An 11,659-nucleotide genomic window follows, 5' to 3' on the forward strand; every position below is an offset into this window, starting at 1 on the left:
CCTCAGCTAGAAATGTTACAAATTTCGTCTTGATCTTGGCTCCCGCCATGTCCAGTACATATGACCTAGGCCTAATTTGTATGAGGTATGTCCAGTATACACTTTTGGGAGCCCCAAATAGTGTCGACGCATCGCATTTTAAGGTGTTTGACCACAGTAAAAGGCCAGCAACACTCCGTATTATTCAGCCCCATGAAATGACACCATATATACATTCTACAGACCCTACTTAGTATTCCCCAAAATACTTTTACTGCGGCACCCATCATTTAGTAATATAATAATATATAATAATAGTTTTTGCTCTTTAAGCCAATATGTGTTACATATGCAGTGATTCTCATTTGGGGCATTTATTTGAAGCCGGAACGTTTTAAAACCCAAATGTGATGCAAATGTAACATAAATATGAACAAATATGCTTCATTGTTAATCTTTAGACAATTATTTTTCATATATCATGAATAAATACAGGTTATTGACACATTTCTATTATTACGTAGGGGAGCTTTATTTTGAAACATCTCGCAATTTCGTGAGCCGGAAGTACTTTTTTAGTGTTGCTAATGAGACGCTGATTGCAATCGGAAAAATGGCAGCGCACAAGTGCAATATTATTATGCTGGCGTTCGTTCTTTGTGGATTAACATATGTGTTTGTTAGAGCGGACATAGAAGACACAAATCATGTGAAAGATGCTGAAAGCGGGGCCGTTGATATTGCACCGAAGACGAATATAGGCGCGTCACTGCAATCAACTAAAACCGAGGACCAAACCCAGGCCGCGGAAGAGGAGAGGCAATGGGAGGCCGAAACGAATCCCGCAGATGCCCCAAGCGACAACAAAGCTGACCATGTCCATGATACCATGCAACACCTTGCCAGTCGTCCAGCACCGTATGCAAAAGACCAAACCCAAGAGGCAGCGGAAGAGGAGAGGCAATGGGAGGCTACCGAGGTCAAAGAAGCTGACCATGTCCCTGACACCATGCAAACCCCAGACGTCCCTCCACCAACGCCCGCAAAAGATCAGTTTCAGGAAGAGTTGGTGATCAGACCATTGCATTCTGGGGATATCTACGCCAGCTTCCAGTTCCGCACCATGTGGGATACAGACTTCTTACGAGGAAGTAAAGGTAGATAATGTGGTTTAATATGCTGTGTGGGTCAATCACATCATTTATCAAGTAGTCACACAGGGACACCACCAGTCGTCAGTGCATATCCAGCACAGGAGGTTGGTAGCATCAAAATTGGGAAGGAAAGGCTCGTGGTAAGTACAGGAACAGGAGCAGAGTAAGTGAAATGCTATCAAAGACATGGTTTCCATGTGTTTGATGCCATTCCTTCCGCTCCGTTCCAGCCATTATTATGAGCCGTCCTCCCCTCAGCAGCCTCCACTGAATTTGTCATGGTCCTGTAGACCCACAGAGCAGGTGCTTGTTCCAGCCCAGCACTAAACATTTTATTCAACCAATCAAGAGCTTGATGAGTTGAATAGTTGAACCAGGTGTCTTATTGCTGCTGTGCTATGTTGACTGTAGCTGTGCATTCATTGTCATCAGTACATATGACCTAGGCCTAATTTGTATGAGGTATGTCCAGTGCACACTTTTGGGAGATTATAGGCCTAGATCTGGTACGTGCACACCCCTAAACTCAAGGATGGATTTTATGAACTACAAATCAAGTCAACAAATTAGTGTTCTATGAAACTCACTGTTTCCTCCCAAATGTTCATTTTCAGTCTCCCACTACCGACTCTTCCCAAAGTCGCTGGGCCAGGTGATTTCAAAGTTCTCTGTGCGTGAGCTCCACATCTCCTTCACTCAGGGCTACTGGAGGACAATGCAGTGGGGCCAGCCATTCCTACCATCGCCCCCTGGTGCTGAACTGTGGGTATGGTTCCAGGACACTGTCACTGAGTGAGTGTATATAATATACTGTGTATTTATTTATCTTTACAAGTTCACTTTCTTTATTGTCGAAGCTAATGGAGTAGCTTCAGATCTGTTGAATCATTGTTAGTCGGTTCTGGTGTCAACGAGAGCTGTATGAATACATATGTGTGGCTCTAGGGTTGTTCATATGATTTGAATCACTTTTTGGCTGTACCCCTTTTGATTTGAACGAAACAGCCATACATTTTTTGCCCATGGTAGAAGTTGTCAAAGTGACTTCAAATAGATAAACTCAACCATTTATATTTTTCAGTAATGAAGACACTGTTGATGTATCATGGTGGGGTATGCAAAATGGTTCAAATTTGAGCACCTCTATCTCCTGACTGTTTTGGCATTCAGTTCCAAAAAGTCCCTTTCTGACTACTTCTACCATGGGCAAACATGTATGGAAGGTTTCTTTCAAATCAAAAGGGGTGCTGTCAGAAAGTGATTGAATTCATATGGAACGAGCCTGTAGTCTCACCCATTTTGTAAACTATGACTGCTATTATTTGGTCCATTAAGTCTTCGCCCATGAACATATCACATTTGACAGGCATGTCTTTCTTGTGACTGATTGCAGATACTACAGTTCTCGGCATTAAAGTGATATAGTTGTCTATTAAAGGGAATGTCCACTGAAGTGAATGATCCAGTGCCTTCAGAAAGTATTCACACCCCTTGACCTTTTACACATTTTGTTGTTACAAAATGGGAGTAAAATGGATTTAATAGTTTTTTTTTTTTTTGTCAATGATATACACAAAATAATTTTTTACATTTGTATTAATGGAAAATAAAACTATCTTGTTTTATATAAGTGTTAAATCACCTTTGGCAGCGATTACAGCTGTGATTCTTTCTGGTAAGTCTGAGCTTCGCACACTTGGATTGTACAATATTTGCCCATTTTATTATTTTTAAAAAGTGTCAAGATCTGTCAAGTTGGTTGTTGGTCATTGCTAGACAGACATTTTTAACTCTTGCCATATATTTTCAAGACACATTTTGTTTTTAAAGTCAACTTTAACTCAGGAACATTCAATGTCAACTTGCTAAGCAACTCCAGTGTATATTTGGCCTTGTGTTTTAGGTTATTGTCCTGCTGAAAGGTGAATTTATCTCCCAGTGTCTGTTGGAAAGCAGACTAAACCAGGTTTTCCTCTAGTATTTTGCCTGTGCTTAGCTCTGTTTCTTTTTATCCTAAAAAAAGCTGTCATGTGTTGTTGGATTTTCCCTACACATAACGCTTTGTATCCAGGACATAAAGTACATTTCTTCGTCACATTTTTTGCAGTTTTACTTTAGTGACTTATTGCAAACAGGATGCATGTTTTGTAATATTTGTATTCTGTACAGGCTTCCTTCTTTTCACTCTGTCATTTATGTTAGCATTGTGGAGTAGGCCTAACTACAATTTTGTTGATCCATCCTCCATTATCTTTTGTCGGAGTCATTAACCTGTCAAGGTATAGGGGGCAGTATTTTAGATTTCGGATGAAAAGCGTGCCCAAATTAAACTGGTTATTACTCTGGCCCAGAAACTAGAATATGCATATTATTAGTAGAGTTGGATAGAAAACACTCTGAAGTTTCTAAAACGGTTTGAATGGTGTCTGTGAGTATAACAGAACTCATATGGCAGGCAAAAACCTGAGAAAAATCCAACCAGGAAGTGGAAAGTCTGAGAATTGTAGTTCTTCTTTTGATTCTCTATCGAAACTACAGTGTCTGTGGGGTCACGTTGCACTTCCTAAGGCTTCCATTGGCTGTCAACAGCCTTCAGAAAGTTCTTTCAGCATTCTCCTGTCACTGGGCAGAGTATAGTAGCTCAGTCACAGTGGACTGCCTGAGGACAAAGAGATTGGATATGCGCGATCCTGCGAGCACGCCGTTCCTTCTTTTTCTTCTTGAATGAATATGCTATTGTCCGGTTGGAATATTATTGCAATTTTACATAAAAAATACTATAAAGATTGATTTTAAACAGCGTTTGACATGCTTCTAAGAACGGTAATGGAACATTTAGACTTTTCGTCTCTGGTACCGCGTTATGCCTTTGGATAGTGCTCTGTACGCACGAACAAAACGGAGGTATTTGGACATAAATATGGATTATTTCGAACAAAAACAACATTTCTTGTGGAAGTAGCAGTCCTGGGAGTGCATTCTGACGAAGATCAGCAAAGGTAAGAGAATATTTATAATACTAATTCTGAGTTTAGGTGACACCGAACTTGGCAGGTGTCTGTATAGCTTGCTGTGATGGCGAGCTATGTACTCAGAATATTGAAAAATGTGCTTTCTCTGTAAAGCTATTTTAAAATCTGACACAGCGGTTGCATAAAGGAGTACTGTATCTATAATCCTTAAAATAATTGTTATGTACTTTGTCAACATTTATGATGAGTATTTTTGTAAATTGATGTGCACATTCACCGGTAGGTTTGGTGGGAATACATTTTCTGAACATCACGCGCCAATGTAAAATGCTGTTTTTGGATATAAATATGAACTTTATCAAACAAAACATACATGTATTGTGTAACATGATGTCCTAGGAGTGTCATCTGATGAAGATCGTCAAAGGTTAGTGCTGTGTTTTGGGTTTTTGTGACACGTCCTTGCATGGAAAATGGCTGTGTGGTTATTTTTGTCTATGTACTCTCCTTACATAATCTAATGTTTTGCTTTCGCTGTAAAGCCTTTTTGAAATCGGACAATGTGGTTGGATTAATGAGAAGTTTATCTTTAAAATGGTGTAAAATAGTCGTATGTTTGAGAAATTGAAATTATGATATTTTTGCTGTTTTTTATTTCGCGCCACGCAATATCACTGGCTGTTGAATAGTGTGGGACGGTCACGTCCCACCTTGCCCAGAGAGGTTAAACTCTGTAGCTGTTTTAAAATCACCATTGACCTCCTGGTGAAATCCCTGAGTGGTTTCCTTCCATTCCAGCAACTGATTTACGAAGGTTGCCTATGTCTTTGTAGTGACTGGGTGTATTGTTACACCATTCAAAGTGTAAAATGAATAACTGCACCATGCTCAAAGGGATATTCAATGTCTGCTTTTTCTTTTTACCCATCTTCCTTATAAGTGTCCTTGTTTGTGAACCATAGGACAACCTCCCTGGGCTTTGTGGTTGAATCTGTGCTTCAAATTCACTGTTCACCTTGGACCTTAAAGATAATTGTATGTGTGGGGTACACCGATAGGGTAGTGATTTTAAACATGTTAAACACTATTTTTGCACATAGTGAGTCCATGCAACTTATTACGTGACTTGTTAAGCACATTTGTAATCCTGAACTTTAGGCTTGTCATAACAAAAGGGTTGCGTACTTATTGGCTGAAGACATTTCAGCTTTTCATTTTTTTAATTCATTTGTAAACATGTATAAAAACACAATTCCACTTTCACATTATGGGGTATTGTATGTAGATCAGTGACACAATTTTAAATTCAGGCTGTAACGCAACAAAATGTGAAAAAAAATCAAGGTGTGAATTATTTCTGAAGGCACTGTAACTGTACCATTCGTTTTGATCCTTCGCCTTAGTGTGGACGATGCCTGGAAGGAGCTGACCAACGTTCTCTCAGGGATCTTCTGTGCCTCCCTGAACTTCATTGACTCCACCAACACGGTGCAGCCCAGTGCCTCCTTCAAACCTCTAGGCTTGGGCAACGGTAAGTTTCCTCACACTCGACAGTCTCTACAGTAGCTAGCCTACCTCTGAACTGAGAGCAGTGTTCATAAAGCACCAGAGTGAAACGGGTACCATCTGTAATTGTTCAGTAAGGAACACTTCTACGGTGTGACAATGAATATGACCCAGTGCCAACCAATGCTTTGTCGTTATGTCAAACTGAAAAGACAATGCCATGAGTCTTTACAGCAGGTGTGGGCAATCCTATGGCTGGTATGGGGGGAGTTTTTACTCAAGCCAAGCGGTAAAACACCTCATTCAACTACCAAACTAATCATATTCAGGTTTGCATCTTGGCTAGAATATAAGCCTGCAATCTTACCAGCCCTGGTGGGGTAAGATTCCTACTCCTGAACAGAGAGCAGTGCTTTAGAACAGCCATATTGTACTCAAAAGGAATCCAAAATAAGTTAGTTAAAGATGTGAAACACTACGGTAGTGATGTGACTCTCCATAATGTCTCGTCTGTTGATTTGTCATCTCATGTACCTTGTATGTGTCCTCTAATCAGTAACAGACCAGCGCTTCCTCCGCTATGCCGTGTTGCCGCGGGAGATCGTCTGTACTGAGAACCTGACTCCGTGGAAGAAACTCCTTCCCTGTGGCTCCAAGGTACCTGTCTGTCTTATGTTTGATGCTCTTATGAAAGTTGCATATAGCCAAAGCTTTAGACTTTAGTACAATACATCTGAAATCTGCCACAACTCCTATGTGTGCAATGGCTTCCTTCTTGGCTTATGTGTATGGCTTTGGGTGGTTATTTTTGTTATCCTTTTATTGTAGTTGACTTTGTGTGTGTGGTGATTAACCATGTCTTTCATGTTTCCCCTCTCTTTCCACTAGGCTGGTCTGGCAGTCCTGATGAAGTCTGAGAAACTCTTCCACAGCAGCTTCCACTCCCAGGCTCTACACTTCAGACCTGTGTGTCAGGTAATACAGTCTGTAGTGTACATACACTACCGGTCAAAAGTTTTAGAACACCTCATTAATCTAAACGCAATACCCCATAATCACAAAGATACAAATGTCCCTTTTTCAGGACCGTGTCTTTCAAAGATAATTTGTAAAAATCCAGATCTTCATTGTAAAGGGTTTTAACACTATTTCCATTGCTTGTTCAGTGAACCATAAACAATTAATGAACATGCACCTGTGGAACGGTCGTTAAGACACTAACAGCTTACAGACGGTAGGCAATTAAGGTCACAGTTATGAAAACGTAGGACACTAAAGAGGCCTTTCTACTGACTCTGAAAAACACCAAGAGAAAGATGCCCAAGGTCCCTGCTCATCTGTGTGAATGTGCCTTGGGCATGCTGCAAGGAGGCATGAGGACTGCAGGTGTGGCCAATAAATTGCAATGTCCGTACTGTGTGACGCCTAAGACTTAGCTACAGGGATACGGGACGGACAGCTGATCGTCCTCGCAGTGGCAGAACACATGTAACAACACCTGCACAGGAATGGTACATCCAAACATTACACCTGCCGGACAGGTACAGGATGGCAATAACTGCCGGAGTTACACCAGGAACGCACAATCCCTCCATCAGTGCTCAGACTGTCCGCAATAGGCTGAGAGAGGCTGGACTGAGGGCTTGAAGGCCTGTTGTAAGGCATTCATGTTTATCGTCGAAGGAATGAGCGTTACACTGAGGCCTGTACTTTGGAGCGGGATTGATTTGGAGGTGGAGGGTCCGTCATGGTCTGGGGCGGTGTGTCACACAGCATCATCAGGCTGAGCTTGTTGCAGGCAATCTCAACACTGTGCGTTACAGGGAAGACATCCTCCTCCCTCATGTGGTACCCTTCCTGCAGGCTCATCCTGACATGACCATCTAGCATGACAATGCCACCAGCTATACTGCTCATTCTGTGCGTGATTTCCTGCAAGACCGGAATGTCAGTGTTCTGCCATGGCCAGCGAAGAGCCCGGATCTCAATCCCATTGAGCAAGTCTGGGATCTGTTGGATCGGAGGTTGAGGACTAGGGCCAGCCCTCCAGAAATGTCCTGGAACTTGCAGGTGCATTGGTGGAAGAGGGGGGTAACATCTCACAAATCTGGTGCAGTCCATGAGTAGGAGATGCACTGCAGTACTGAATGCAGTTGGTGGCCACACCAGATGCTAACTGTTACTTTTGGTTTTGACCCCACCCCCCCTTTGTCCACGGACACATTATTCCATTTCTGTTAGTCACATGTCTGTCGAACTTGTTCAGTTTGTCTGTTGTTGAATCTTGTTATGTTCATACGTGTGTGTGTGTGTGTGTGTGTGTGTGTGTGTGTATATAGTTGAAGTCGGAAGTTTAAATACATCTTAGCCAAATACATTTAAACTCAGTTTTTCACAGTTCCTGACGTTTAATCCAAGTAAAAATTCCCTGTCCTAGGTCAGTTAGGTCACCACTTCAATATAAGAAGGTGAAATGTCAGAATAATAGTAGAGACAATGATTTATTTCAGCTTTTATTTCTTTCATCACATTTCCAGTGGGTCAGAAGTTTACATGCATGCAATTAGTATTTGGTAGCATTGCCTTTAAATTGTTTAACTTGGGTCAAATGTTTTGGATAGCCTTCCACAAGCTTCACACAATAAGTTGGGGGAATTTTGGCCCATTCCTCCTGACAGAGCTGGTGTAACGGAGTCAGGTTTGTAGGCCTCCTTGCTCGCACACGTTTTTTCAGTTCTGCCCACAAATTTAATATAGGATTGAGGTCAGGGCTTTGTGATGGTCACTCCAATAGCTTGACTTTGTTGTGCTTAAGCCATTTTGCCACAACTTTGGAAGTATGCTTTGGGTCCTTTTCCATTTGGAAGACCCATTTGTGACTAAGCTTTAACTTCCTGACTGATGTCTTGAGATGTTACTTCAATATATATCCACATAATTTCCTTTCCTCATGATGCCATCTATTTTGTGAAGTGCGCCAGTCCCTCCTGCAGCAAAGCACATGATGCTGCCACCCGGGTGCTTCACGGTTGGGATGGTGTTTTTTGGCATGCAAGCCTCCCCCTTTTCCCTCTAAACATAACGATGGTCATTATGGCCAAACCGTTCTATTATTGTTTCATCAGACCAGAGGACGTTTCTCCAAAAAGTACGATCTTTGTCCCCATGTGCAGTTGCAAACCGTAGTCTGGCTATTTTATGGCGGTTTTGGAGCAGTGGCTTCTTCCTTGCTGAGCGGCCTTTCAGGTTATGTCGATAAAGGACTGGTTTTACTGTGGATATAGATTATTTTGTACCTGTTTCCTCCAGCATCTTCACAAGGTCCTTTGCTGTTGTTCTGGGATTGATTTGCACATTTCGCATCAAAGTACATTCATCTCTAGGAGACAGAACGCATCTCCTTCATGAGCGGATTGACTGCTGCGTGGTCCCATGGTGTTTATACTTGCGTACTATTGTTTGTACAGATGAACGTGGTACCTTCAGGCGTTTGGAAATTGCTCCCAAGGATGAACCTGACTTGTGGAGGTCTGCATTTTTTTTCTGAGGTCTTGGCTGATTTATTTTGATTTTCCCATGATGTCATGCAAAGAGGCACTGAGTTTGAAGGTAGGCCTTGAAATACATCCACAGGCACACCTCCTATTGACTCAAATGATGTCAATTAGCCTATCAGAAGCTTCTAAAGCCATGACATCCTTTTCTGGAGTTTTCCAAGCTGTTTAAGGGCACAGTCAACTTAGTGTATGTAAACTTCTGACCCACTGGAATTGTGATTAAGTGAAATAATCTGTCTGTAAACAATTGTTGTAAAAATAGCTTGTCATGCACAAAGTAGATGTCTTAACCGACTTGCCAAAACTATAGTTTGTTAACAAGAAATTTGTGGAGTGGTTGAAAAACGTGTTTTAATGACTCCAACTTAAGTGTATGTTAACTTCTGACTTCACGTGTGTATGTATGTGTGTGTCCTATCTATATCTATCTATCTATCTATCTATCTATCTATCTATCTATCTATCTATCTATCTCAAAAGTTTAGACACCTACTCATTCAAGGGTTTTTCTTTATTTTTACTATTTTCTACATTGTAAAATAATTGTGACGGCATCAAAACTATGAAATAACACACATGGAATCATGTAATAACCTAAAGTTTTAAGCTAATTTAAAATATATTTGAGATTCTTCAAATGGCCACCCTTTGCCTTGATGACAGCTTTGCACACTCTTGGCATTCTCTCAACCAGCTTCACCTGGCATGCTTTTCCAACAGTCTTGAAGCAGTTCCCACATATGCTGAGCAGTTGTTGGCTGCTTTTCCTTCACTCTGCAGTCCGACTGTCGTTTCTCTGCTTATTTTAGCTGTTCTTGCCATAAAATGGACTTGGTCTTTTACTAAATAAGGCTATCTTCTGTATGCCCCCCTATCTTGTCACAAAACAACTGATTGGTTCAAACGCATAAAGAAGGAAAGAAATTCCACAATTTAACTTTTAAGAAGGCACACCTGTTAATTGAAATGCTTTCCAGGTGGCAACCTCATGAAGCTGGTTGAGAGAATGCCAAGATTGTGCAGAGCTGGATTGAAGGATCTCAAATGTAAAATATATTTTGATTTGTTTAACACTTTTATGGTTACTACAAGATTCCATATGTGTTATTTCATAGTTCTGATATCTTCACTATCATTCTACAATGTGGAAAGTAGTAAAAATAAAGAAAAACCCTTGAATGAGTAGGTGTGTCCAAAATTATGACTGGTAATAAATATATATATATATTACACACACACAGAGAGAAGCAATACAACTGGCCTTCTGTAGACTAGTTGAGTATCTGGAGCATCGGCATTTGGGTTCGATTACAGGCTCAAAATGGCCAGAAACAAATAACTTTCTTTTGAAACTCGTCAGTCTAGTCGTGTTCTGAGAAATGAAGGCTATTCCATGCAAGAAACTGAAGATCTCGTACAACGCTGTGTAATACTCCCTTCACAGAACAACACAAACTGTCTCTAACCAGAATAGAAAGAGGAGTGGTAGGACCCAGTGCACAACTGAGCAGGAGGACAAGTACATTATAGTGTCTAGTATGAGAAACAGACACCAAGTCCTCAACTGGCAGCTTCATTAAATAGTAGCCGCAAAACACCAATCTCAATGTCAACATTGAAGAGGCGACTCCGGGGTGCTGGCCTTCTAGGCAGAGTTGCAAAGAAAAAGCCATATGTCAGACTGGCCAATAAAAATAAAAGATTAAGATGGGCAAATGAACACAGACACTGGACAGAGTCGCCTCTTCACTTTTGACGTTGAGACAGGTGTTTTGCGGGTACTATTTAATGAAGCTGCCAGTTGAGGAATTTTTTTGTAGATTTACTTTTCAAATAACCGAATGTGTGAGGTTTTAATTTGAATTAAGGTGAAAAGGCCATTCTTGAACATGTGTTGAGACATTTTTACTAATCTGCTAGAGAACCACTTCTGATTTAAGTATAACTTTTGTGTGAGGTCTAATGCCCTCCGAATTTCTGCCCTCCGAATTCAAATTAATTATATAAATAGGCCCGTTTTTAATTTTGTCTGGCTTGCCGTTCCAAATAAAATATACTTTTTTTTGCTCATATCATTTAAAAAACAAGTCGCTAGCTGTAGGCAAGGCCATAAGCAAATAGGTAAACTGGGATATGACTAAAGAGTTAAATCAGGGTGAATTCTTTCCACAAATAGATAGATCTTGCTACCATGGAAAGGAAAATAACTATCTATTTGTGGTAACTTTCTATTTAAATGTATTATAGTGAGGATCTTTCTTTTGGGATATGAAATTAGCTTTAGTGCTTATGGAACATTTCTGGGATCTTTTATTTCAGCTCATGAAACATGGGACCAACACGTTACATGTTCTGTTCATATTTTGGTTCAGTGTAGTTGGTCGTAGTCATTTTTGAATGTAAGAGTGTAGGAATAGAGAATCTTCGTTAATTGTCTCACTGTCTTCATTGTCTCAAACAAAACCACTGGTTTCTCCTTCCATGCTACATC

General features: G+C 40.8%; 1 protein-coding gene across 2 annotated transcripts in view; it reads left to right on the forward strand.

Moving 5' to 3' along the window:
• Positions 1-545: 545 nt before the first annotated feature.
• The window catches only part of pigt (phosphatidylinositol glycan anchor biosynthesis, class T), a 42,703-nt gene continuing 31,589 nt past the window's right edge, over positions 546-11,659 (forward strand). For both annotated transcript variants that reach the window (XM_014136552.2, XM_014136553.2), the window contains exons 1-5: positions 546-1,136; positions 1,748-1,925; positions 5,509-5,636; positions 6,168-6,268; positions 6,500-6,586. In XM_014136552.2, coding sequence (XP_013992027.2) covers positions 593-1,136; positions 1,748-1,925; positions 5,509-5,636; positions 6,168-6,268; positions 6,500-6,586 — 1,038 coding nt within the window. In that variant the 5' untranslated portion in view covers positions 546-592. The remainder of the gene's footprint in view (positions 1,137-1,747; positions 1,926-5,508; positions 5,637-6,167; positions 6,269-6,499; positions 6,587-11,659) is intronic.

This window comes from Salmo salar, chromosome ssa13 (genome assembly GCF_905237065.1).
Source record: "Salmo salar chromosome ssa13, Ssal_v3.1, whole genome shotgun sequence".
NCBI lineage: Eukaryota > Metazoa > Chordata > Actinopteri > Salmoniformes > Salmonidae > Salmo > Salmo salar.